Below are 23,033 nucleotides of genomic sequence, written 5' to 3' on the forward strand. Positions count from 1 at the left end.
CACACTATTTCAGTATTATTTTTCGAATCTTATTATGATCACACTATTAACCTTGTGTTGTATTTAGTGTGATACCGATTTGTGTATCTGTCGGCGGCGGTTCAGTTTTCGTGTGAAGGGGCACGACATCAGTGGTCGCGGCGTCAGTAGACCCTTCGGACGAACGAGAAAGCGATGGCCGAGCTAGCGCAAGTGGACAGCGAATGGGTGTTCGACTTTGTCATGAACTTGTTCCAGTCGCCGGCGTGGGAAGTGCCCATCATGAGTTTCATCGACGAGAACTGCGCGAGTTTCGACACAGACGACGAAAACAAGTTCATCTACTCGGACCTCCACGGTCAATTCCGCGACACAGGTACACACTCGTCTCAATCTTCCGCTCATCTCCATCCTTGCTCATGCACGTCTGCAGTGGATGGCGTCCTCACGGCCAACTTGGCTGAGATCGGGATCACGCCGTCCGACTTTGCCGACATCTGCGCGAAATGCCGCCACTCCACCGAGATCAGCATGGCCGTGATCAACCAAATCCTCGCTATCGACGACTTTCTCACGTTCAAAAAGCTCATGGTATAAACCCGATCAAGCAACGACGACGTTCATCGGCATGTTGACATGGTGGACATGGCTAGGTCAAGCGCAACTTGGAGCTCGAGCTGGAAGTGATCACGGCGGTGCGGGACGAGAAGGAGCGCGCGGTGGCCGTCAAGTCGGCCTTGGAAGCCGAAGCAAAGGAAGCGGTGGAAGACGAGGCCAAGGCCGCCGACGACGCCGCCGCGCAAGACGACTTTTCGAATGTCGAAGACTACTGGATGGAAATGGACATTTTGTACAAGCAAGAAGAGATGGAGCAGGCCGAGTTGGAAGCCGCGATCGCCTTGTCCATTGCCGTCGAGGAGGAAAGGTAGCTGTTTGCTTCACCAAAACATATCACTTTGACACACGGCGACTAGGTTTCGGTTGGCGTCCGTGCAGCTCAAAGCGGCCGAGGACAAGCATGGCGGCGGCGGTGGCAAGACTGGGCTGGTGGACCTGGAAGAGGTCGAGCGGGCGGTGCGTCGCGGCAAAGAGCAGGCGGAAGAAGTGTTTAAGCGCAACAAGCAAGTCCTCGACTCGAAAAAGGAAAAACACAAAGAGTTCCAGGAACAAGCCGAGATCTCCGACTTTGAGATCCGCAAACGCGCGGCCTATTTGAAGGCGCAGCGCGATCGCATCCTCGATAAGAAGAAGAAGGAGCGCGACTCCAAGCTCGAGTCGTATCAAAAGGAGCTCAAGGCGTCGGCCCCCGAGCCAGTACGGGTCTTGTCCTATTCCGGGGGGTTATATTTGTAGCCCCATATCCATGTGAATTCTTTGTAGCCCCATCCATGTGAATTCTTTGTAGCATGTCGATGGTTATTTGTAGCATGTCGATGACTATTTGGAGCCAACCATTGTGATAATTGTGATGGAAATGTGTAGCCGCCAACCATCTTGGAGCGGATGCAAGAAGGACCGGCGCCGCAAGAAGCCAAGGAATCGGAAGCGGAAGAGCGCCGCAAAGCGCTGCGCATTGCCTTGGCTCGCCGCATGAAACAGGTAATATCATATATATATATATATTGCAATATTGTTGTTTATGACGTGTACATGGTAGGAACTGATTGAAGCCGCGGACGACAAGCTCAACCAATCCGTCCAACCGGTGCGTGGTCTTGTCTACTTCTTTCAATATTTGTTCACACGCTTGTCGTCTGTAGTGATATATATATATATTGATTTTTTCTACGACTAAACGTATATATATATATATATATTAATGTGTGGAATTGTTTCTTGAAAATATTCCTATTTTGTCACTAGCTCACGGATTTGGACGAAAAGCTCAAGCGCGTGGAAGATTTGCGCAAAATCAACCAAAAAAAGGAAGACGCGACCATGAAAGAGCTAGAAAAGCACAAGCGAAAGCAAAAGCAACCTGCCTAAGCCAAATCCCTACTAGTGCTCGAGCATACACAAACTATCAAAATACATACATATCCCTTCCATATACTTCGGAAAAAAAAAATATATATATATATATATAAGGTTATAACGTTCTATCGTTGCATTTGTACTACTACATACTTCTAGTAATACTACTAGTTCAACGCAGGACCCTGTGATAACGTCACGAGGTGTGACTTCCAAGTCAACTACGTACGGTGACGTTGGCACAATCCCACACCCATACAGTACCTACAATCTCTCCCTCGTTTCCTATACAGTATATATACTACCGTAGTATAAATATATACTATTAATAGTATGAATACTACGTAGTATTGTCGATTTGATATACAAATATTTGGGGAGCGGGTGCAATCGAATCGTTGCGCCGACCAAACCAAGATCCACAATCGATCTGATTGGTTGAATTTCATTGAGAAGGTTTTGATTGGCTAATTATTTTGAGCTCATCGGAGGTAGCCAATCAAATCGATTTAAATTCCAACGAGAAACCACATCACAATGAAATTTCACGCAAAAGCACACAATTGTAACTACTACTACTACTGTACTATTAATAGTACTATGTTAACTTACATACTGTACTACATAGTACTTTTAGTAGTTCCATAGTATAAAAAAGGACATGTTAGTGATGAATACTTACTCGTAGTCCTCGTCGTGATATATAACCATCTCTGTTAATGAAACGTCTTGTTGGTTTTGGCCAAGTCTTGGAGCAGCGGCGCCGGCGTAAACTGGTCGCCATAGTTGTCAGCATACCGAAGCAGCTGGTCGTTGAATTTCGCCGTCCCGATGCGGTCCACGTATCGGAAGGGGCCGCCTAGGAAGGGCGGAAACCCAATCCCAAACACTGCGCCAATGTCTCCCTCGGTGGGGCTGGCAATGATTTCATCCTGAACGCACAAAATCGCTTCGTTCACAAACCGCGAGATGAGGCGGTTGGTCGCGTCTTCGTCCGACAGCTTGAGGTCGCGGGTCTGGTACTTGTGTACAATCGCCACCGCTTCGGGGTTGATAGTCTTCTTGCTCTTCTTGTTCGTAGGCTGAATGTAAAACCCCTTGCCCGTCTTCTTGCCCAGAAACCCCGCGTTAATCATATCTTGAAAGATCGCGGGGTTGCCGCCCTGCATGCGCACGCCCAGCGCCTGCGACAGCGTTTGGTTGACATGCGCACCCACATCCACGCCGACTTCGTCTGCCAGCGTGATCGGACCCACGGGAAGCCCCCACTTGGTCATCAACTTGTCCAAGCGCTCAATCTCGACACCTGATTCCACCAACGCCAATGTTTCTGCAATATACGGCCCCAAGCATCTACTCGCCATTATAGTGTCACATATACCATGCGACAGGGTAAACACTCGAGGCCGTGTCACATATAACTAGTATTGTCGATATATTCGAAATCGGAGTCAATCGGCAGACAATCGAGTGACCAATCAAAACCCAGATCACTCGTAAGTAGCCAATCAAATCCAATCTTTTCGACCAGTGTGTAATTAGTGTGACACTGGACGATTTGTACATACAACAGTCAATACAATGAATTGATAGATTTCGCGAATATCAGCACAAATTTTGGGGTAAAAGAAAGACAAAATAGGATCTGTCCCATGTTGTATACTACATACCGGTTCACGTAAAAGCCAGGAACGTCCTTTACGACAATGCACGTTTTGCCCTGGCGCAACCCAACGTCGACCGCTCGTGCCGCCACGTCATCGGACGTGCCAGGGTGCCGAATGATTTCCAGCAACGGCATGCTTGGCACAGGGGAAAAGTAATGCATTCCAATCACATTTTCTGGCCGTTGGCTCGCCTACATGTTGTTCGTGAGTGATCATCACAATGTATCCCCCCCTTTTAGCAATACACTCGAGCCAGATTGTCCAGAAGTTATCTTGTATAGTGTTGATTCTAAGCTGGAGAATGAATCAAATCAACCAAATAATGTACACACGAATCATCGGCAGAACGATATATATTTAGCCAATCAGATTGCAGGAAACCATCACCACCATCGAATTAGTGTGCGTCTTCAAATAGTGTGATACCAATCACCACACGACACCTTTTTACATACAACATTCCGTACAAACAAGACTCGATAGATTTGGCGATATTCTGCACAAAAGTCAATCAAATTTTGGGGAAAAGGACAATAGATTTGGCGATTCTGCACAAAAGTCAGCCAAATTTTGGGTAAAAGGACAATACAGCAACGTCGTTACCTTGGCGATTTCAGCCACGCTGAGCGCCGACGTGTTGGTCGCAACGATACAGTCGGGATTCAAGAACGGTTCGAGCCCTTGAATGACCTTGTGTTTGAGCGAAATGTCTTCAAACACGGCTTCAATCACCAAATCCGCATGCTTCATGTGGGCCTTCCATACTATATATATATATATATAGTAGTTACGAATACACCATCCAATCATGGTAAATAGACACAAGCGAAGAGAATAACGCGGGCAAATAGACTCCCCCCTATGCTTATGATTTTGACCCAAACATATACCTTCATCCTGGTCACTCAACGGAATCACGTTCGACATGACAACATCGCGGTCGTAGCCCGTCATGCGGCGCTTCTTGACGCGGTCGTCCAAGCTCTTGCGGACATGGTATTCGCCCTACACACCCGCCATTCATTCGTTACATGTCTCAAATGTCATACCTTGGCGGCGCTGGCAGCATCGCGATCTTTCAACAGCACGCGGATGCCCTTGGTCGCCGACACCTGCGCGATGCCCGCCCCCATGAGTCCGGCCCCGATCACCGCCATGGTCTGCACGGGCTTGGAAGGTTTGCCGTATCGGTTCTTCTTCAATTGGGTCTGGCCAAAGAAGATGCTCATCAACGCCTTGGCTTCGGGGGTTTGGCTCAACTTGGCAAAGTTGGTTGACTCGACTTCAAACCCGTTCGAGCCAGCATACCCCGCTTGCGCTGCTTCCAAGATGAGCTTGGGCGCGGGGTAGTGGCCGCCCGTCTTTTTGGCCACCATTTCGCCGGCCTTTTGAAACACAATGCTGCGCAGCGGCGTGTCCTCCAACAGTCGGTTGACCACACCCTTGGCCTTGGTCTTCTTCTTCGTCTTGCCGGACGCCAGCCCTTCCGCGGCGTCGATCGCGGCGTTCTCGAGCGCATACGGATCGGCCACCTGGTCGACTAGTCCCAACTTCAACGCCTTGTCGGGCTTGATGTTCTTGCCCGTGAGCATCATGTCGAGGGCCGCTTGCAGGCCCACCAACTTAGGGAGACGCTGGGTGCCGCCGGCGCCTGGCAGCAAGCCGAGCATCACCTCGGGCAGCGCCAGCTGCGTCTTTTTACCCGACGATGCCACGCGGTAGTGGCACGCGAGCGCGACTTCCAGCCCGCCGCCCAAGCACGACCCGTCAATGGCCGCCACGAACGGCTTCTTGGAGCTCTGGATACGATTCATGTACACTTGTCCGTTCGACGAGAGCTTCTTCACTTCGGCCTCGGACGTGGCGGCTTGCAGCTGCGCAATGTCGGCGCCGGCAATGAAGCAGCCCGGTTTGCTGGAGATCAGCACCACGGACTTGATGTCCGCGTCCGACTCTACCTTGTCCAACACCGTCACGAGTTCTTTGGTCATGGCCGCGTTCAACGTGTTCACCTTGGCGGTCTTGTCGTCCAGACGGACGATCGCGACGCCGTTCGGCCGCGTCTCCAAGCTCAAGCAGTCACCGCTAAACGTGCTCACGAAGCGGCGGTGGATGCCGGCGGTGCAGCGGACATTGCTACCCTTTCGCAACGCGTACCGCACAGCCATGAATATGGACGTTGATGGAGGGACGGAGGAATTCGAAATGGAGAATCGTGGGGTATCCCATCGCCTGAAACCGTTGACGTGACACTGTTTACAAAACAGATCTTATATCCACATTGAAGTTACTATAAGGAAGGTTTTTTGAAACGTCCGCTACATTGGCAACCCCAAGGTTGTGTTTCAGAAAGACATTCGTCTGACAGGACCCCTGTACTGGGTAATCTTAGCGTAACCTTTGCTCTCATTCTTCGCCTTAAGTTGTCGATGGCAATGCTGTTTGTTGCCAGTGTTGTGACTGACAAATACTGGACGTATAAACTGTTACAGTTTTCCGCTCGATTGAGACGTCCGCTACATATGCTTTTAAAAATCTTGTGCAATGTGATTGGTCGATAATTTCGGATTTTGACCGTGCAACGGGCGTCAGGCTTCCAATAAAAGTAATATTGTGCTTTCGAGTTGGAAGTTAAATTGATTTGATTGGCTACCTCAGATAAGCTCAAAATTATTAGCCAATCAAAACCATCTCAATGAAATTCAACCAATCAGGTCGATTGTGCATCGGTTTGGTATTGCACCCCCCTCCCCAAATATTTGTATCAAATCGACAATACTACCGGTATATTTATTGCGACGTTATCTAATGTCGCAATGCCAGTGCGATCTCCCGTCTCGGGGTTATGGCGCTGCTTTTGTGCCTCTGCTCCATCGATCGCAACGATACTCCCAAGCGTGTTAGCGTACTCTACAGCATCACGCTTACACGCTTGGGAGTATCGTTGTCTCCCTTGCCCATGACATCAACCCTATGCTGGCCGCCACGGCCCTGTAAGTGCCCCCCTGTGTATGAATGACTTGAATGTGCTCTTGGCCCTGTACCTCCATGATCTCTAGACTAGAGGTGGATGATGTGGTTCTTTACGGCAGCGGGTCACGAACGCTATGGCAAGTTGATGCAGGTGCGTCGGTCTATATATCTTGATCGCAGGCACCAAGTGACATGCAACCATCCCATCCCGTACAAGATGGCAATAAACTCGTCTATACACATAAAGTGCCTTGTTGTTGGAAACATGTTACTTGGGTCCGATCATGTCTTCGGGGCGGACGTAGCGGTCAAACTCGTCGGACGTCAAGTACTCGAGGGCGAGCACGGCTTCCTTGAGGGTCGTGCCTTCGGTGTGCGCCTTCTTGGCCGCCTTGGATGCCTTGTCGTACCCGATGTGCGGGTTGAGGGCCGTGACCAGCATGAGCGAGTTCTTCATGAGGCGGTCGATCGTGTCGCGGTTGGCTTCGATGCCCACAACGCAGTTGTCGGTGAACGCCACGGCGCTGTCGCCGATGAGTCGGATGGACGAGATCAGGTTGGAGATCATCACGGGCTTGAACACGTTCAGTTCAAAGTGGCCGTTCGACCCGCCCACGGTCACCGCCACGTGATTGCCAATCACTTGCGCACACACCATCGTGATGGCCTCGCACTGCGTCGGGTTGACCTTGCCGGGCATGATGGACGACCCGGGTTCGTTCGCGGGGAGGTTGAGTTCGCCGAGGCCGCTGCGGGGCCCGCTGCCGAGGAACCGGATGTCGTTGGCAATCTTCATGAGCGAGCATGCGATCGTGTTGAGTGCGCCGGACGCCTCCACGACCGCGTCGTTGGCCGCCAGCGCTTCAAACTTGTTGGGCGCCGTCACAAACGGGAGCTTGGTCTCGTCCGCAATGATCGCTGCGATCTCCTTGTCGTAGCCCTTGGTGGTGTTGAGGCCCGTGCCGACGGCGGTGCCGCCCAGCGCGAGCTTGTACAAGTTGGGCAACACGGCTTCCACGCGCTGAATCGAGTACGCGATCTGTTCGCGGTACCCCGAGAACTCTTGGCCGAGGGTCATGGGGGTCGCGTCCTGCGTGTGCGTGCGGCCAATCTTGATGATGTCGTCGAACTCGGTGACCTTGGCGTCGAGCGCGGCATGCAGCTTGCGCAGACCAGGAAGCAACACGCGGTGGATTTCCAGGACAGCCGCGATGTGCATGGCGGTGGGGAATGAGTCGTTGGACGATTGACCCATGTTGACGTGGTCGTTCGGGTGCACGGGCGACTTGGACCCGAGCTCGCCGCCCATGAACTCAATCGCGCGGTTCGAGATCACTTCGTTCGTGTTCATGTTGGATTGGGTGCCCGATCCGGTTTGGAACACCACCTTATATACACATGCGTTAGCCATTGAAGGTGACAGGGAAGCGACGACGATGATGACGACTACTCACCAAGGGGAAATGGTCGTCCAACTTGCCCGCGATGACGTCGTCGGCGGCCTTGATGATGTTTTCCGCGATCGCCTTGTCCAACTTGCCCAATTTCAAGTTGTACTTGGCGGCGCACTTCTTGACAATGCCCATGGCCTTGATCACTGGCATCGGCATGCGTTCGCGGTCGCCGCCGATGGGAAAGTTCTCCAAGGAGCGCTGGGTTTGCGCGCCCCAGTACTTGGACGCGTCCACGTCGACCTTTCCGAGGGAATCGGTTTCCACGCGGACACCGGCCGCGGTGGACAGGCGCGCCACTTGGCCGCGGAAGAGCGCAGACGAACGAGGCAGGCTTCGGGACAACATGGTGGCGATGCGATTCAAAAAGCAAAAGTGAAGTCAGCCACATCATTTGATTGAAAAACCGTGGAATCCTATCGACCAATCCGATTCACGAATGCACCTCCCATTCAGCCAATCAAATCGCAGGAATTAAGCAGGACCGAATAACAAGTGGAGGCGACGCATCAGCGTAACGGCGCCAAGTCGGGTTATCAAGCTACGGTAGTGCTTATGAACCTATGCTCAGACCTTTCGTCGTATTTCTCTTATACCCCAAGCAGTTCTCGTCCACACGTTGTACTGTACTGTACTGTAGTCACTGACGCTAGGATTCCAGTTTTAACGCGTTTCATTGTGTTTAACCTATAAAGCCAAGTTTCCGTTAATCCAGGTCGATTGCCAATCAAAGCATTTAACGTGCTATTCTAGCACCAATGGCATCACGCCAAGATTGTACAGTAACAGCAACGGATACTCTCTCGTACGTAACTTGACAAGACGGGATGTCTATTACATGTGCTGCATCTTGATGCGCGTCGATACGACCATTTCCTTGGCAGTGTACTGGGACATCTCGTTAACCGCGCGCAGCGCGCGCGTGGCTGTGTTGCGACATCGGTTTGCATGCATAAGCGTGCGCATCTTGGATGCCAGGCCCAAGCTCATGTGTTTGGCTGGAGGCGGTTCAGCCTGGACGAAATGCCGACTCATGGTTTCGTTTTGCCTCGAGGAGCTATCCATCGACTCCACCGTCAACCCTACGCGTTGGATCATCATGACCCATCGCGCCGCCCGACGCATTCGTATTCGCGCGATCAACGCCGCCATCCGCCTCGGTACGAACGTGTTTCGTCGTTTGATAAGTCCTTGCGTGGCCTTGGCCACATCTTCTGCCATCGTCACATGCGACCGCTACCAGATTGATTCCGTGAATAAAAACGGTTTTAAACCATGGGGTTTTGCGTACATGCCGCGCCTCGGTGGCTTCGTTAGATCGCCGCACCTCGGACCGCTCCATAAACGACTTCAAGTGCTCGTTTTCCATGGTTATCCAGTGGAAAACCTCCTTGTACAGGACCAAAAGCACACAAAACGACGTCGCGACCACGTTGGCCGACGCGTTGCCTTGCCGGATCAAACTCATTTCGCCAAAGAATTCTCCCGCCAGCATGTGCTTGATTGACACGCGCGACCCTTGCGGCCCCATGTTGTCGTACACTTCGACGCTGCCCATCTTGATCATGTAGAACGCGCGGCCCTATACAGAACAAACCTCGATTTACATGATCTGCTTTCATCTAGACGTCGTCCGCTACCGCTTCGCCGGCGCGGATGATGACATCTCCAGGCATCGCAACCGTCTCCTCGACGCACTCCATCAGCGCGACAATTCCTTCCGGCTCGAGCGCTCGAAACAGCGGCACCTTTTTCAAGAACGACTGGTTCAGGGCCACCGAGAGCTCAAAATGCAACTTCTCCGGCATCCCGTGAAACAAGTCGGACGCGTGATGGGCGCTCTCGTGGCTGTGGGCGCTGTTGTAAAACAAATTGATTTTCGACGTGAGCGAGTTCGTGGCGTGGCAGTTGCGCAGACACACGTCGATGCTGTCCTGCCGTTGGACTTGTTCGTCCTGTACTTTGTTCATTTGGGCTAGAACGCTGGCGCAGATCCCAGCGACACTATTGCGACATGACCCGTTAGAGAGAGAGAGATGTAGGTATTGGGTTGTTGTGTCCATCTATAATGGGTGTTTCGTGACGTCACAGCCACACAATATGTGTGCATATCGATGATGGAGGGAGGGAGGGATGTACCAGGCATTGGCAATGATACCCACGGTAAACATGACTGTGCCCCACACGCGTTCGGGCCTTGTGACAGGACCTAGGTCGCTCCCACTGGTCACGACTAGCCCTCGGTAGTACGAGCTCAAGTACTTGACTCCGAGCGTGTCGTTGGATTGAAACGGCACAGCCCTACGTACGTACAAATGTCAATGGAAATATGGAATTGTATGGCGGATGATAGGGGGAGAGGATTGCAAGACGAGCATGTACTGGCGTACTACATATTACCAAATGTTGTCGACGGTGGGGTCCACTTGGCGGGTTTCAATGTCCACCAACAGGTAAAACGAACATGCGACGTAGTGGTGCAGCAGCAAGTACATGAACATGAGCATCCCCATGCGGACGCCGTACGACGTAAATGTCCGCGACGCCCATGACATGGCTTTGGAAAACGTTGGCGACGACGACAACCGGAGAATCTAATATATAGGATATATAGGACCAAATGAACAACAGGCTCAATGACACATTGTGACCAATCACAGGTCTTAGGTTAACCAATCAGATGCCAAGTCCATGAAGTCATACCCAATCCAGTTGAAGGACCGTTCAATAACTCAATATTAATTATTGAATAACACCACACAAACAGCACCTAAAATGACAACATACCCGCAGAAACACGAGAAGCCGGAGGTATGTAAAGTCGGACAGACGCAGTGCATCGCCGAGCACGGACGACGGAATCGTGCCGACGCAGTCGACCCAGAACCACAGCGTCAGATAATGTCGTCGAATGCTGTTGATGTCCATCACTTCTTCGTGGGTAGCGCTGATAAGAAACGACGTTCGGAAAGCCACGAGTATGTCGAGCGAAAAGATGACGTCGACGAGGCCCTGAACGCCTCGGAACCAAGTGTAGGCGTCCCACAGGTTGAAGCTCAAGTCCATAGGCACGACCACAACCGCGTACAGCGTCACGATAGCCACCACGGCATCCCACCCCATTTTCGCCTTGGAATGGATTGAAATGCAATCTACGGCACGACATGTCATTGCCAATCAAACGTCATGTGACAACGTACACGGGGCCTGCTGCTGCTGGGCCAACTTGGACACGTGCGACGCGGCCATGTCGTTGAGTTCGTGCTCGAGCTCTTCGGCATTCACGGTCGTGTCTGCCCGCAACAGCAAGAACCGCTTCGATACGGCCGCCGCTACGTCGTGACCTGGTCCAGATAGTATGTCATCACGATAAAGTCACAAGTTGATTCGAATAGTATGACTTGTCCAGGGGCAAATGGATATTGAGGACGTACCTTTCCGTGCGACGGCGGCGGCGCCGTCCGCGATGCTCTGCCGAGCGCCTTCCTGAGACGGGGTCATTTGATGCAGCACTTTACCCACCGCTTCAACCATTCGCTTGGAACTGCCATTTTGCTGGGACAACAACGTCGACTTAGAGGGTACACGCATGAGCAGCCCCCCTGGGGACATTCCCCGTGCCGACCCGCTGCCCCCCCGAACCGATCCGCTGGCCCCCCGCGCCAATCCGCTTCCAACGGCCAGCTCGGTCACCTTGAGCAGGAGCGCACTCGCAGGAGACAGTATTTGAGTGCTTTTGCTCGTGGACATTGTGAGGCTGCTATGATGGCTAGTGTTCATGATGAGCGAGCCTGAGTTGCTGCCCATGTGTAGGTTGGACGACGACGAGGAAGTTGGGATGTCAGACGTGCCAGGAGACATGACGGCCTTGTCCATAGGAATCGCTAGCATGGAGGCAAGATCCACCAGTCGTGGTGACGTCGAAGTGATCCGACTTTTCGACGCGGATGCTGCCAGTTGCGCCACTGACCTCGAAGGTGGAAGATCCACAATGTCGTCCGTCTCCGCGACCGAGGATGTGACTTCTTGAGCGTCTTCTCTGAATTGATCTGCGTCAGTGTCCGCAGCGGACGAGTTCGCTGACGAAGGGAGCTCCGCCGCCCGTAGCATGTCGTCGACGACATTCATCGTCGGCCCCTGACCTTTGTGCGCATTCGTAATCTTCGTGGTCGAGCTGCCTCGCACAATGGGAGCCAATGTAGGACCCAAAGACCGTCGGTGGCCAGCGGACGAACCATTAGCCTTGGACGCCATCGTCTTTTGAACCGGCGGAATGCAGTCCGTCAACACTGGTAACCGCTTGTGTCAACGAAACTGCCGCCCGTGGGCCAAAGCTAGCGTCCCTGGGGCAAACCGGCTACTATCGTTAGTATTACTTGAAAACAGCAATTATTAAAATAATACTCCCTCTGTTCCAAAAGAAGTGCGCGAATCAGGAAGTTGATGTATGCCTCCTCCAATAATAATACAAAACACTCCAACCTTCAATATGCATTTATACAGGTGTAACGATACATTGGGCCAATCAGAGGATGCCAAATCCGTGTCTCAGGACGAATCAAATGGCGACTTTAAGTAATTCTGACACTGCCATTCGGTTCAGGAGGGGGGTTTACCTCAGGAACCCTCCTAACGAGCACAAGGACCATCAACAATACCAACACACATCGGTTCGTGTTTACTCGTCATCTTCTACACAAATTGGTTCAATTCCCACTCCAATCATGACGTCAAGCATGTCATCGTCGCATAGGGCAATTGCCTCTAGCTCCTGGGCGAGCTCGTTGATGCAGCGGGCCTCGGCAGCGAGCGAGCGGTTCAGGTCAGCGGATGCCATGCCATCCAACTTGGACCTCGCGGCGTCGAACACTTCGCGCGGGCATGACACGTTCAGTGGTAACATTCCCTTTCGCTCATGCTTCTCCTTCGACATGTGAGGCAACTTGTAAGCGTTGTCTCCAAAAAGTATCATCGTCTCAATCAAGCAAGCCTGCAGCGACATGAAGGTATGGTTCAAGCGCTCGTGCGGGTACTCATTGAACGAAGAGGTCACGTGTCATGTGTCATGTGTCCAACAAGCTCGTCGATTGTGCGCGCTGACTTGCGATGTTGTAGGGACTGTATCGCAGCGAAGAAGCCAAGGTCAAGGACATTGGTGTCGGGCGAGTTGGGCGGCTGCGGCGCCAACGACATGGTCCATCCCATCGCCGAATACTTCGCCAGGGCCGTTTGCAGCTGCGCGTCGGATGGCGTCACGTGCGCCCGGGCGTTGTCGTGCTGGAGCTTGATGACGCGGTCTTCGCATGGCCACTTGGCGACGATGGATGGCAGGACTTTGTCAAGCAAGAAGGTACGGTACACATCCTTCGTGACGCTGATTGACTTGGTTTCAAGGGTCCCAGCTGGGCGGTTGACACTATCGCGCTGTGCTTCGACCGACCCGACGAACGGCCATATGCCGAGCTTGCCGTCCCACCACTTGTTGGTCGCATGGACGTATCGTGGCCGGGCGACAGCACAGAGAAACATCACTTTAGTAATATACCGTTTGCTCTTGCACACCCGTTTTGGTTCTTGTTCTCCTGGCACGAGGTAGTACTTGCGGCTCTTTTTCGTAAGGTAAAACCACTTCTCGTCCAAGTGCACGTATTGCAACATACTATTGAGCTCCATGCTGGAGCCAACAAAGTCCAACGCAAACTTCATTCGACCGTACTTGTTTGCGTCGGTAAGAAACGGCCGTATAGAGTTCGAGTGGGACCGAAACAGGCCGAGCTTGAGGTATCGATGCAACGAACCTAGGCTGATCCCTATGGCAAAATCAGACTCATGTATGCATGGCTACAATACATGACCTGTTCTTTCCGCAATGGATCGAAGGGTAGTGCGTTGAGCAAGAGGTACTTGTAGGAGCTTGGCCTTAACTTGCTCTGCAGTAAACGCCTTCTTTCTACCAACTCTGCCCTTCTTCCTACTTGCAACAGTGACTTTCATGTTGCCATGACCGACACCCTGCTGCTTCGCAAGAGCAAGGACCCGGCGAATGGTGGAAACGTGGCAGTTATACTTGTCGGCCAGTTGCTGGCTCAGACCCTTTGACAGCCTCGACATGTAGCTGCCGTTGCTGAGAAGCAATACCTCTCGGAGGATGCCCTCGCGCTCGTCGTCGGCGAGGTTGCGTCTTTTGATTGGCATTTCAAAAATGTTGGTAGTTGAGTGTGTATGTTATATATGGATATTTGTATACAATATTTTGAACGCGGGTAATGGCGTCATCTCTTGAGATTTCCCGCTCATTGTTGCATCTACGGGGAGCTCTTGGTGCGCTTGTACTCATGATCCAATCATAGCAGCGCATTTCGATTTGAGGCAGGTGACACCATGTTTTCAAATTTACTTATGAATATAATGACGTGTCATGTCCCCCCTCCTCAGACTCGCGCACTTATTTTGGAACAGAGGGAGTACTAATATTAATAGATACTATACGTATCTTGGTTCCGTGCCACGAAACATGATTGGTAGATCACTCTGAAATTTTAAGCCAATCAGATGCAATTTTTGACGGACTGTTGTCAGCCTATGGATATTTCCACTCTTTTAATTCATTTTCCATCAACACCAAATCTTTAAACCAGCAGCTGACTAACTTCCAATAACTTATTACTGATATCAATACAATTGGGGTGTAGTGCTTCCGAAATAGTATTTTAATTCGTCAGTAAATGTCAAAATATGCATGCACTTTGCTACTAATAAGATATACAGTGTAGTATCGATTTCACAAAAAGAATCAGAGATGTAATAAATTTCCTCGATTTTTATTGGTCGCTTCTTAACATCCAGCTTTATTGTGGAAAACTCAGTAAACCTCCTTGTATTGATTCTTTTTTGGCAGGCACCCTCGCGGCTGTCGACTACTGTCAATCAAGAACTCAGCAACTTCGAAAGTGACTAGGTTACTGATAAAAAATGAAGTACTGTAGCCGATCATTTAAATACTACGGAGCCATATCAAATCGATCAGCAAACTCGTTTTATGAATGGTATTCATCCATCATCTAATAGTTCGAACGATTGTTCGAACGATTCATCGATGGCGACAGAAAGCGTGTAGCGCGGTTGCTGTCAATGGACAATCTCTCTTAAACGATAGCGGCGTTGAGCTTCACCGCGCTTGCTCTTTTTCTCATTTGCCATCTGCTCATAACGAGCAATTACAGACCTGTAAAACCCTTCGTCCTCCGCGCGCAATGGCATCAACGAGAGGTGGAAGTTCGTCAATGCGAACGTCGTGAGCTGCATCGTGTTGTAGTTTTTCTCACCCCAAGTGTACGTAGCCAACGAAATCTTCCAGAGAATAGAGACTTTTAGCAAGTGCGAAATCTTGACTTTCCAGACTTAAACTTCGAAGCTTGCCGACTTTGCTCGGAAACAGGTCTGAAAAGTGAGGAAGTCATCACACTTTTGGCCTCGAAGTCCGCAGACATCTGACTACTTTCCGAGCCAATCAAATTGCTCTATTAGGTTTGCTCCACTCACACCAACATGCTCCGACTCGCTTCAGCCGACGCATAGGTAGTTAAGACTATGTACTGTAGTGTTAGGATAGTGCACAAGCGCGGGTATGTACAGTGATGCAGGACGCTAGTCTGATACTCCCCGCCGCCGCGCACCAAGCCTTCGATGATTGCCGCCTGATCACCCATGCCAAGGCATGGACGACGGGCGGCGAGCTCGGTCCTGACTACGTAAACCTATGTTTGGTCGCCACGATACTTGACGACCAAACAGAGGGAGTATCTTGACTCAAGATCCTCAAACTTCGAAAGCAGCGGGCATTAGAACCGCTGAGCTAGTCCGAGTCCCTACAGTCCAAAGCGTTCGATGACTATCGTTTCATAACGTCGCACATGATACACAAATCCACATTCTATACGCCCTTATGTGTCTCTCGTTGAATTGCGCGCAATGAAGTCATACCGGTAGGCACAGACTAAGAACAGGAGAAGGAATAATGGATGGTGTTGGTTTGGTGTGTCGGGATTTACTTTTCAGACTTGCTAAATCTGAATTCTTTAAACTTCCAGACATCGATAAAATCGAACGAAGTACAAAGTATGTAAACTACTCACATTTCGCACTTGCTAAAAGGCTCTAGTGCACTACGAATTTCGACATGATTTTAAGCCCAACGAACTGCATTAATTCTCCTCTTTTAAAAACACTATTATAATAGCAATTTGGAGTAAGGGAACCCCTCCATCGAAGGGTCCCAAAAAGTGTCGAGGACTGCGCCCATACGTACTACTAACAATATAAGTACTATATTAATAGTATTAAAAACTGTTATTGTTATTAATAGTACTCTGGAGTAGTACAGTATATCAATAGTACTGCAATTGCTGTACAGTCAAGCCGAAGTCCACCATACAAATCTTCAAATGAAATATTGTGAGTGAAATAGCTCTATAGTAGTGCAGTACTACAGTAGTACTGTAGTACAGTGCTGGCAATAAGTTTAAAGCAACCCCAAAATTGTTGTTTCTGAAGATTCTGTTGTAACTTGACCATGCCATGTTATTCAATCGATTCGAGCATGTATTCCATCGTTTCTGCACTGATTCAACCTCCTTAAGCTGTCCATGATTCAATCAAAGTACAAAAACGCAAATACAGATCTTTTTTACCTGGCAAAAAGTATAAAACCACCATGTTTTTATGCTCTTCCAGGCGTTTTTAAGTAAAAACACGCGTTTTTAATCCTCCCGCCCCTGTATTTGACCGATTCCCGGCTGAATCAACTTTTAAACGCAAGTTCATCATGCCAGCCGGCGCCAAGCTCTCCGAAGAAGAGCAAGACATGGTTTTGGCCCTTAAAGCCGCCGGGGAAAGCCTCCGAGAGATCTAGCTTCTCATTAGACGCTCGCGAGATGCCATAACTCGGTCCCTGATGGACCCCGCGGCATATAACACGCACAAGTGGACAGGACCACCACCAAAGGTCAGACCTACCGACATTCGACGACTCATTCGGACAGCATCGAACTCGTTTTTGACTTCACGTGAGCTCGTGCAGCTGTGCCAGCTCACCATCAAGGCCCGCCATGCCCGCCAATTGCTTGGAATGTGCAAGCACCTCAAGTTTGTCAAAACCAAGGCCTCGCCAGTTCTCACGGTCAAGCACAAGAAAGCCAATTTTCAGTGGGCCCGGGGAATGCTCGGTCACGGCTCGGAACAATGGAAAAATGTCGTCTTTAGCGACGAAACGAAGTTCAACTTGGCCAGACCCGACGGGCTCAAGCACTATTGACACGATCTATGCAAGGAAAAAGCGATATATTCCAAGCGCCAATCTGGTGGTGGAACGTCATGGTTTGGGGTGCATTTAGTGCCATGGGAAATACGGATTTGGCTATTTTGGAGGGTTCGCAGGACAGTGGCGCCTACATCGGGACCTTGTCTGACTATTTGTTTCCCTACATCGATTATTACTATGGTCGTGACTGTGTCTTTCAGCAAGACAACGCCTCGATTCATGCGTCGCAAGAGACCAACGCGTTTCTTAACGAGCATGGCGTGCGCGTTATGGAGTGGCCAGCGAATTCGCCGGACCTCAATCCGATCGAGAACATGTGGGATGTTCTTGCACGTGCAGTTTATGCATATGGGCGCCAATTTGCGACAAAAACTGACTTGATTGCTGCGATTTCCAAGGCGTGAAAAGAATTCGGGTAAAACTTGATCGAAAAGCTCCTGCAGTCAATGCCGAATAGGTGTGTGGCTGTCTTAGAGCTCAAAGGTGGCAAAACGAAGTATTAAGCACAAATATTTGTCACTACACAAACAATTTTTGATGTTTTTCTGTGGTGGTCATAATCTTATTGCCAGGGTAAGTATTCACCTGACTGACAAAAGTCGCATTTTTTGTTATGCTTTTGAAAGCACAAGCATTTCAATATCATTCCCACGCAATCCAAGCTCATTCAATGTTTTTGCACAGGCACATTCGTTCATGGTGTTCTCCTACTCCAATTGTTTTTGGGTGGCTTTAAACTTATTGCCAGCACTGTAGTACCATAGCAAATCGATACTGAGATCGATATAGTAATTGGAGAGGGCTTCAAATATATCGACACAACTGTTAGCCAATCTGATTGCAGGGTATCATCCATTACTGGTAAATAACTAGCATCTCCAACGACGTGGATGAGAAGTGGTTCCATGCGACAAAGGTCAAATCGCGAATGTACCTGCTGCCCGGCGAGATCCCAGCCACCCTACCGCTCAACCCAGAGCAAGCGTTCATCACCAAAGTGATGTTCTTGTGGGATCAATGAAGAGGACGACGAAGGAGGAGTGTTGGTTTCTGCGTAAGAATCAAATGAATTTGAGCTTTAGAATGCAAAGCCAATAAATAAATAAAACTTGTTTTATTTTATTTTATTATATAGCTTTGATTGGATATTGATTTATTAAATTTATGGGGTCTTTGAAATGTCAGGTCTATTTCCGTCGTTCAACGATTTTCAGGTCTACCGGTATTTCCCTCCGGAGGTAAGTATGTGACTGAAATTAGTGTGATGGGCATCACCACTGGAATATTTTTTACTACAACATTTAGGGTGCGTCTGGTAACCGGAAATATTGCAATATTCAGCCCCAAAAACCCATTTTGGGGCCGAATTCAACAAATCTGATCAATATTGAAACATGTCTTGTTCAAAGAATTTTAACCCAAATCCAATAATTCCAAGTGGGATTTACTCGTTGAAGAGGTTCAAAACGCCATATTACAAAATAGACCTTTTACCTCCATTTTGAAAATGGCATTTTGGTTAATCCCATTTTGCGAGAAAATAATAGTACAAAAAATCGAGAGACAATGAATTTACAACAGCATTTCAAGAATCTACAAGTACAGAATCCAGAATTTACAGCTTATCCACATGTCGCATACATTAATTACCATGCACCTTTCGATTTCCGTACTGTATGTACCCTTGTAACCCCGGAATCCCGAAACCCCTTGTGTTTACTCCGTCTACATATAATGCTTGTGTGTGTGCAACAGGTTGACATACCGATTAAACTGATCCTGATATTACAAAGCATACAAAGTTTAAGTATAGCACTTGTGTAGTCATGATTGCAGTTGTATATTCTTGCCAGAAGTTGTAGATTCTTGAAAGAAGTCGTAGACTCTATTGTCGATTTGATACAAATTTGGGGAGGGGGTGCAATCGAATCGCGCCGACCAAACTGATCCACAATCGATCTGATTGGTTGAGTTTCATTGAGAGGGTTTTGATTGGCTAGTAATTTTGAGCTCATCAGAGGTAGCCAATCAAATCGATTTGAATTCCAACGAGAAACCACACCACCACACGAAATTTCACTCGAACGCACATTAACAAGGCGCTTGTATTTTCGATTTCTCTCCAAAAACTCTATATACGGATTCGATTGAGAGCACCTCACTTCGAATCGACAGTAACGTGACGCTCATGACGGCAGAGTCGGCTGCTGATCTCGGTCACCATCACACTCCTACTTGCAGTCTCTCAAGTGGGCGTTGGTTCACTGATATGACAAAATACGGTGTATTTGCGTGACTTATAATAAATAGTTTCTGTTAGGCGACGACGACTCTTTTGGCGGAGGGGGGCGAGTCAGCGATGGCAACGTCGACGAAGTCGGATACAGCTTGGGCAACGGACCGCTGGTTCCGTCCAAGGCCTGAAATCGCATACGGGGATGATGCGGATGGAACGAGTTCGGGGGACGGGGGTCGTCGTAGGTCGGGGGAGAATGGCGGGGATAGCCAATTGGAGCAAGTGCAGGCGGGTAGCGCTGCTGCTGTTGGTGTGTCGAGTACGACGCGGGGTTGTTGTAGCCGAACGCTGTCGCAGGGGGCGGTGGAGTGTACTCGGGGTGGTGGTGATGCGGGGCATATGGATGTGGGGCAAAGTGGTCGGCATGGCCCAAGTCGTAAGCAGCGGGATGGGTTTGTGGGTGGTGATGGTGCTGGGTGGTCATCACTTCTTCTGAGATGATGTTGACCAGCTTTTGAAGGACGCGGGACCGAAAGGCTTCCCGTGCTTCGCCCTTCAAGTACGATGGAGTGGGGACGGTGATGTCATCTGTGAATGTTTCGGGCTTGACGGGTTGGGACTGTTGCGGCGATGGGTCGTAGTGGATAGTTGGTTGCGATGTCGACCGCCGCAGATGCGACAGGGTCGGAAACGTAGCCGAATTGGATATGCGGGGCGCCGTTGGGTACGGAAGGTACTGCAATGGCGAGGACGGTGTGTGGTGCGCAGGTGCGTTGATCGGTGGCGCGAAATAGTGTCGATTCGACGTACGCGGAGGCAGTTCAATTTGAGTCGGTGGTGTCGTATAGCTGCATTCGCTCGAGCGGGGTGAGTGCATCGTCGACGGTTCTGGCTTCACTGGGTCGACGGTTGTCGCGACGACTGGAGAAATTGTGTGGTCGGGGGAGATGGGGTCTGCAGAGTTGCGCTCATACGGCGAGTACGCCGTGCGGTTATGTCGGTTCTTCCCATCCAGTTTTCGCTGGTTCTGGTTCTGTCGAAGGCGATGCATATCACACAAGTTGTGTGCTTGGCCATTCGTTTTCAATGCGCGCTCGTTCTCGCATTTGCCAGTCTTGTACAAGCACCGCCCTCGGTAACCACCTGCCGAGGGTTCGGTATTGTCGGTGTGGTGCATGGTGGTCGCGACGGCAGCCACGGCCACGGAAGTAAGGTCGCTTTGACTCGACTTCATTGAGTGTTTGGGGGAAACTACGGCGGCATCCCGAGAATTTTCGATGGCGTCGCCGTTGTCGTGACTGACCTCATGTCCATGATGCTTTGGTGGCGGGGTTGATCCTGGCGGCATCTTGCTTCACGGTGTCAACAGCGCCACAGCGTTGGAAATCTGTGCGACGAGGGGAATTCAAAAATGAGAATTCTGGGAATTACTCTTGCATATTGTATATCAGCCTTAGTTGACTTGGATTCAGTATGTGTTGAGTCTGGTAAAGGGCTCTGATCCCATCGAGTGAATTTAACTGGTTGACTGTTTTTCACTATTTACGACCAATTTTGGGTCTACTTTCCTTGAGTCGTCAAGGGTTAGAGGCTGAGGCCTCACCTTCTTTTGTTAACATTTCAGTGTGGACCAGATAACTCAATTACCCGGTATTTTGGAATCTGCTGCGGATTCCCAACTGCCTTGGGGTAAACCGAACACCATTAAAGTATCTGGTGATTTGTATGTGTCACCATCATTTTAATATAACGTAGAAGTGATTTCGCCGCATCAGATGATTTGTTTGCCCTGGATTTGGAATCACTTGCAATTTGTATTGCAAAAACAGTTTGAGACATCTGATGCCGTCCCAGGTCTCTGATCCGACGGGACCTTCCAGTATCTCATCCCACGAATCGAAACCTTTTGAAGGTGACTTCAAACCCACATGCCCGCCCTAATAACGTACATTACTCCCCCACTGCAAGCGTGACCAGTCTAATCTCCCAAAACTCGCACTACCGTCCACTCCTTCCCGCTTTGACGGCACCGATTTTGCACAACAATCACGCACGTCAGTGGAGTGGCAACTCCTGATCCTCAACTTCTCCCCCGAACTATACCACTTTGGCAACCATTCACCCACGTGTAATGTCGCCATGTCCCACTACCCAACCACTTGCCAAGAGCCCTTGTCCAGCCAACCCGCAAAGGCTCTGGCGCCAGATCGACAGCTTTCTGTAAGACTACATATAACTGTGAGATGTACGTACTTGTTGTCGATAAAAACAGGCAAAATGGCCGGCCCATGCGACGACAGCATGATTGCAATAGACGAGACCCTATCGTCACAGACGACCTAAGGACTGTACAGTAACACGTCCTGTCTGAATGCTGACTGTACTTCCTCTTTGTTCAAGTCCACATCGCAATCGACTTCGAAATTTACCCATAACGTTAACGTAAGCTATTTTTTGCCCAAGAAAGCCTCGCATACTTAGGAACTTGCTCGCCAGTCAAACTTGAAAACCCGTTGCCTCTATAATTTAATAATACAGACGTTCGTCCATTTTGACAGGAAACCGCAGAATGGGGCAAATCGTGTGGGGCAAACTAGTATATTGGGCCAAACGTGGCACAAGAATTCAAAAAGCCAAACCTGACGCGGGGATGGCCGACGACGATGTGGTGGAGGTGCCGTTCCCAGTGGTGTTTCAATGCCGCGTCTGCCGAGCCATCGTGGCGGACTCGACCTCTCTCTCCTCTAGCGACGTGAACCAGCGAACGATCACATTCTGCCGCGTGACGCATTTGCAGCCAAGCACGGCGATCACTGCAGAAGGCGGGAATTCGTTCCACACACTGCTATGTACTCAATGCGACGGCGTCCTTGGCAAATTGTACGTAGGAACTGTTCGTGCCTTGGACCATGCTCGCGACCTCTACACGTTGGACGCAGGAGCCCTCACGAATTACCGGATTGGCACATCCATTGAAGACAATTTAACCACCACAGGCCAAAGCGACATTCTCATTGCAGACGACCCAGCAGCTGATCCTACGTTGACAGTAGAGCAGTTTCGCTCTGACATGGACAAGGCAAGTTATCACCCTCGCTGATGTAACATCATCTCAATGGGTGGTGTACAGGTCCAAAACTTCCTCCTCTTGGTCGACGAGCGGTTATGCGATATCGAAGAAGCCCTTCAACGATGACCCCGAAGGTTTCTTCTGCCGCTGTGTACCCCACGTCCGCCACCCTCGCTACACTGCAGGCTGTCCACGGCAAACTCCGTGGCAATGCGCCAAGTTTGCTGACAGTGAAATGATAAATCGAGGAATGTGGGAGATATTTTACATTAAATTTGTTTTAAAAAGAAGCTAGCACATACTAATCGGTAGTACATTCCAGAGTACTTTAATAAAATATGGTCGTGGTACGAAAAACTAATAA

At 50.0% G+C, this 23,033-nt stretch overlaps 7 protein-coding genes across 9 annotated transcripts; 2 read left to right on the forward strand and 5 right to left on the reverse strand.

The window, feature by feature from the left end:
- Positions 1 to 89: 89 nt before the first annotated feature.
- Positions 90 to 2,047, forward strand: H257_10407 (hypothetical protein). Its single transcript, XM_009836943.1, has 7 exons — positions 90 to 355; positions 413 to 570; positions 633 to 904; positions 954 to 1,293; positions 1,462 to 1,578; positions 1,637 to 1,684; positions 1,843 to 2,047. The coding sequence occupies exons 1-7, from the start codon at positions 175 to 177 to the stop codon at positions 1,963 to 1,965; spliced, it is 1,239 nt and encodes a 412-aa protein (XP_009835245.1). The 5' UTR covers positions 90 to 174; the 3' UTR covers positions 1,966 to 2,047.
- Positions 2,048 to 2,584: 537 nt separating this feature from the next.
- H257_10408 lies at positions 2,585 to 5,839 on the reverse strand. Of its 2 annotated transcripts, XM_009836945.1 has the most exons (5): positions 4,670 to 5,839; positions 4,511 to 4,625; positions 4,224 to 4,384; positions 3,624 to 3,811; positions 2,585 to 3,306 (listed from the first exon to the last, which is right to left on the reverse strand). In XM_009836945.1, exons 1-5 carry the CDS (start codon positions 5,786 to 5,788, stop codon positions 2,670 to 2,672), a joined length of 2,220 nt encoding a protein of 739 aa, XP_009835247.1. In that variant the 5' UTR covers positions 5,789 to 5,839; the 3' UTR covers positions 2,585 to 2,669. The 2 variants fall into 2 exon arrangements, with proteins under 2 accessions (XP_009835247.1, XP_009835246.1); XM_009836944.1 differs by having other exon boundaries at positions 2,585 to 3,811.
- Positions 5,840 to 6,415: 576 nt separating this feature from the next.
- H257_10409 (fumarate hydratase, mitochondrial) lies at positions 6,416 to 8,656 on the reverse strand. The gene is made up of 2 exons (XM_009836946.1): positions 8,048 to 8,656; positions 6,416 to 7,980 (listed from the first exon to the last, which is right to left on the reverse strand). The coding sequence occupies exons 1-2, from the start codon at positions 8,390 to 8,392 to the stop codon at positions 6,862 to 6,864; spliced, it is 1,464 nt and encodes a 487-aa protein (XP_009835248.1). The 5' UTR covers positions 8,393 to 8,656; the 3' UTR covers positions 6,416 to 6,861.
- A 111-nt stretch (positions 8,657 to 8,767) lies between these two features.
- On the reverse strand, positions 8,768 to 12,337 carry H257_10410. Of its 2 annotated transcripts, XM_009836948.1 has the most exons (8): positions 11,479 to 12,337; positions 11,245 to 11,388; positions 10,832 to 11,196; positions 10,445 to 10,638; positions 10,184 to 10,345; positions 9,685 to 10,048; positions 9,336 to 9,626; positions 8,768 to 9,280 (listed from the first exon to the last, which is right to left on the reverse strand). In XM_009836948.1, the coding sequence occupies exons 1-8, from the start codon at positions 12,296 to 12,298 to the stop codon at positions 8,879 to 8,881; spliced, it is 2,742 nt and encodes a 913-aa protein (XP_009835250.1). In that variant the 5' UTR covers positions 12,299 to 12,337; the 3' UTR covers positions 8,768 to 8,878. The 2 variants fall into 2 exon arrangements, with proteins under 2 accessions (XP_009835250.1, XP_009835249.1); XM_009836947.1 differs by having other exon boundaries at positions 8,768 to 9,626.
- Positions 12,338 to 12,722: 385 nt separating this feature from the next.
- Positions 12,723 to 13,046, reverse strand: H257_10411 (hypothetical protein; the record flags this gene model as incomplete). The annotated part of the gene is made up of 1 exon (XM_009836949.1): positions 12,723 to 13,046. The coding sequence occupies one exon, from the start codon at positions 13,044 to 13,046 to the stop codon at positions 12,723 to 12,725; it is 324 nt and encodes a 107-aa protein (XP_009835251.1).
- Positions 13,047 to 19,631: 6,585 nt separating this feature from the next.
- On the reverse strand, positions 19,632 to 20,998 carry H257_10412 (hypothetical protein). Its single transcript, XM_009836950.1, has one exon. It carries the CDS (start codon positions 20,945 to 20,947, stop codon positions 19,661 to 19,663), a length of 1,287 nt encoding a protein of 428 aa, XP_009835252.1. The 5' UTR covers positions 20,948 to 20,998; the 3' UTR covers positions 19,632 to 19,660.
- A 1,214-nt stretch (positions 20,999 to 22,212) lies between these two features.
- H257_10413 (hypothetical protein) lies at positions 22,213 to 22,965 on the forward strand. Its single transcript, XM_009836951.1, has 2 exons — positions 22,213 to 22,678; positions 22,730 to 22,965. The coding sequence occupies exons 1-2, from the start codon at positions 22,250 to 22,252 to the stop codon at positions 22,793 to 22,795; spliced, it is 495 nt and encodes a 164-aa protein (XP_009835253.1). The 5' UTR covers positions 22,213 to 22,249; the 3' UTR covers positions 22,796 to 22,965.
- The last annotated feature ends 68 nt before the right edge of the window (positions 22,966 to 23,033 follow it).

Source organism: Aphanomyces astaci, assembly GCF_000520075.1.
Source record: "Aphanomyces astaci strain APO3 unplaced genomic scaffold supercont1.28, whole genome shotgun sequence".
In the NCBI taxonomy this organism is placed as follows: domain Eukaryota; phylum Oomycota; class Saprolegniomycetes; order Saprolegniales; family Verrucalvaceae; genus Aphanomyces; species Aphanomyces astaci.

What these genes read in the sequence shown, in the direction of transcription:
- H257_10407 (XM_009836943.1), top strand. Translation starts at nt 175, where the DNA reads ATGGCCGAGCTAGCGCAAGTGGACAGCGAATGGGTGTTCGACTTTGTC. An exon ending in ATTGCCGTCGAGGAGGAAAG is followed by an intron (nt 905 to 953) that starts GTAGCTGTTTGC and finishes CACGGCGACTAG; the next exon opens with GTTTCGGTTGGCGTCCGTGC. An exon ending in AGGCGTCGGCCCCCGAGCCA is followed by an intron (nt 1,294 to 1,461) that starts GTACGGGTCTTG and finishes GGAAATGTGTAG; the next exon opens with CCGCCAACCATCTTGGAGCG.
- H257_10408 (XM_009836945.1), bottom strand. Translation starts at nt 5,788, where the DNA reads ATGGCTGTGCGGTACGCGTTGCGAAAGGGTAGCAATGTCCGCTGCACC. An exon ending in GTTGAGTGACCAGGATGAAG is followed by an intron (nt 4,385 to 4,510) that starts GTATATGTTTGG and finishes ATATATATATAG; the next exon opens with TATGGAAGGCCCACATGAAG. An exon ending in GCGTGGCTGAAATCGCCAAG is followed by an intron (nt 3,812 to 4,223) that starts GTAACGACGTTG and finishes AACAACATGTAG; the next exon opens with GCGAGCCAACGGCCAGAAAA.
- H257_10409 (XM_009836946.1), bottom strand. Translation starts at nt 8,392, where the DNA reads ATGTTGTCCCGAAGCCTGCCTCGTTCGTCTGCGCTCTTCCGCGGCCAA. An exon ending in TGGACGACCATTTCCCCTTG is followed by an intron (nt 7,981 to 8,047) that starts GTGAGTAGTCGT and finishes TGTGTATATAAG; the next exon opens with GTGGTGTTCCAAACCGGATC.
- H257_10410 (XM_009836948.1), bottom strand. Translation starts at nt 12,298, where the DNA reads ATGGCGTCCAAGGCTAATGGTTCGTCCGCTGGCCACCGACGGTCTTTG. An exon ending in GGCTTCTCGTGTTTCTGCGG is followed by an intron (nt 10,639 to 10,831) that starts GTATGTTGTCAT and finishes CCTATATATTAG; the next exon opens with ATTCTCCGGTTGTCGTCGTC. An exon ending in GGTATCATTGCCAATGCCTG is followed by an intron (nt 10,049 to 10,183) that starts GTACATCCCTCC and finishes ATGTCGCAATAG; the next exon opens with TGTCGCTGGGATCTGCGCCA.
- H257_10412 (XM_009836950.1), bottom strand. Translation starts at nt 20,947, where the DNA reads ATGCCGCCAGGATCAACCCCGCCACCAAAGCATCATGGACATGAGGTC.
- H257_10413 (XM_009836951.1), top strand. Translation starts at nt 22,250, where the DNA reads ATGGCCGACGACGATGTGGTGGAGGTGCCGTTCCCAGTGGTGTTTCAA. An exon ending in TTCGCTCTGACATGGACAAG is followed by an intron (nt 22,679 to 22,729) that starts GCAAGTTATCAC and finishes GGTGGTGTACAG; the next exon opens with GTCCAAAACTTCCTCCTCTT.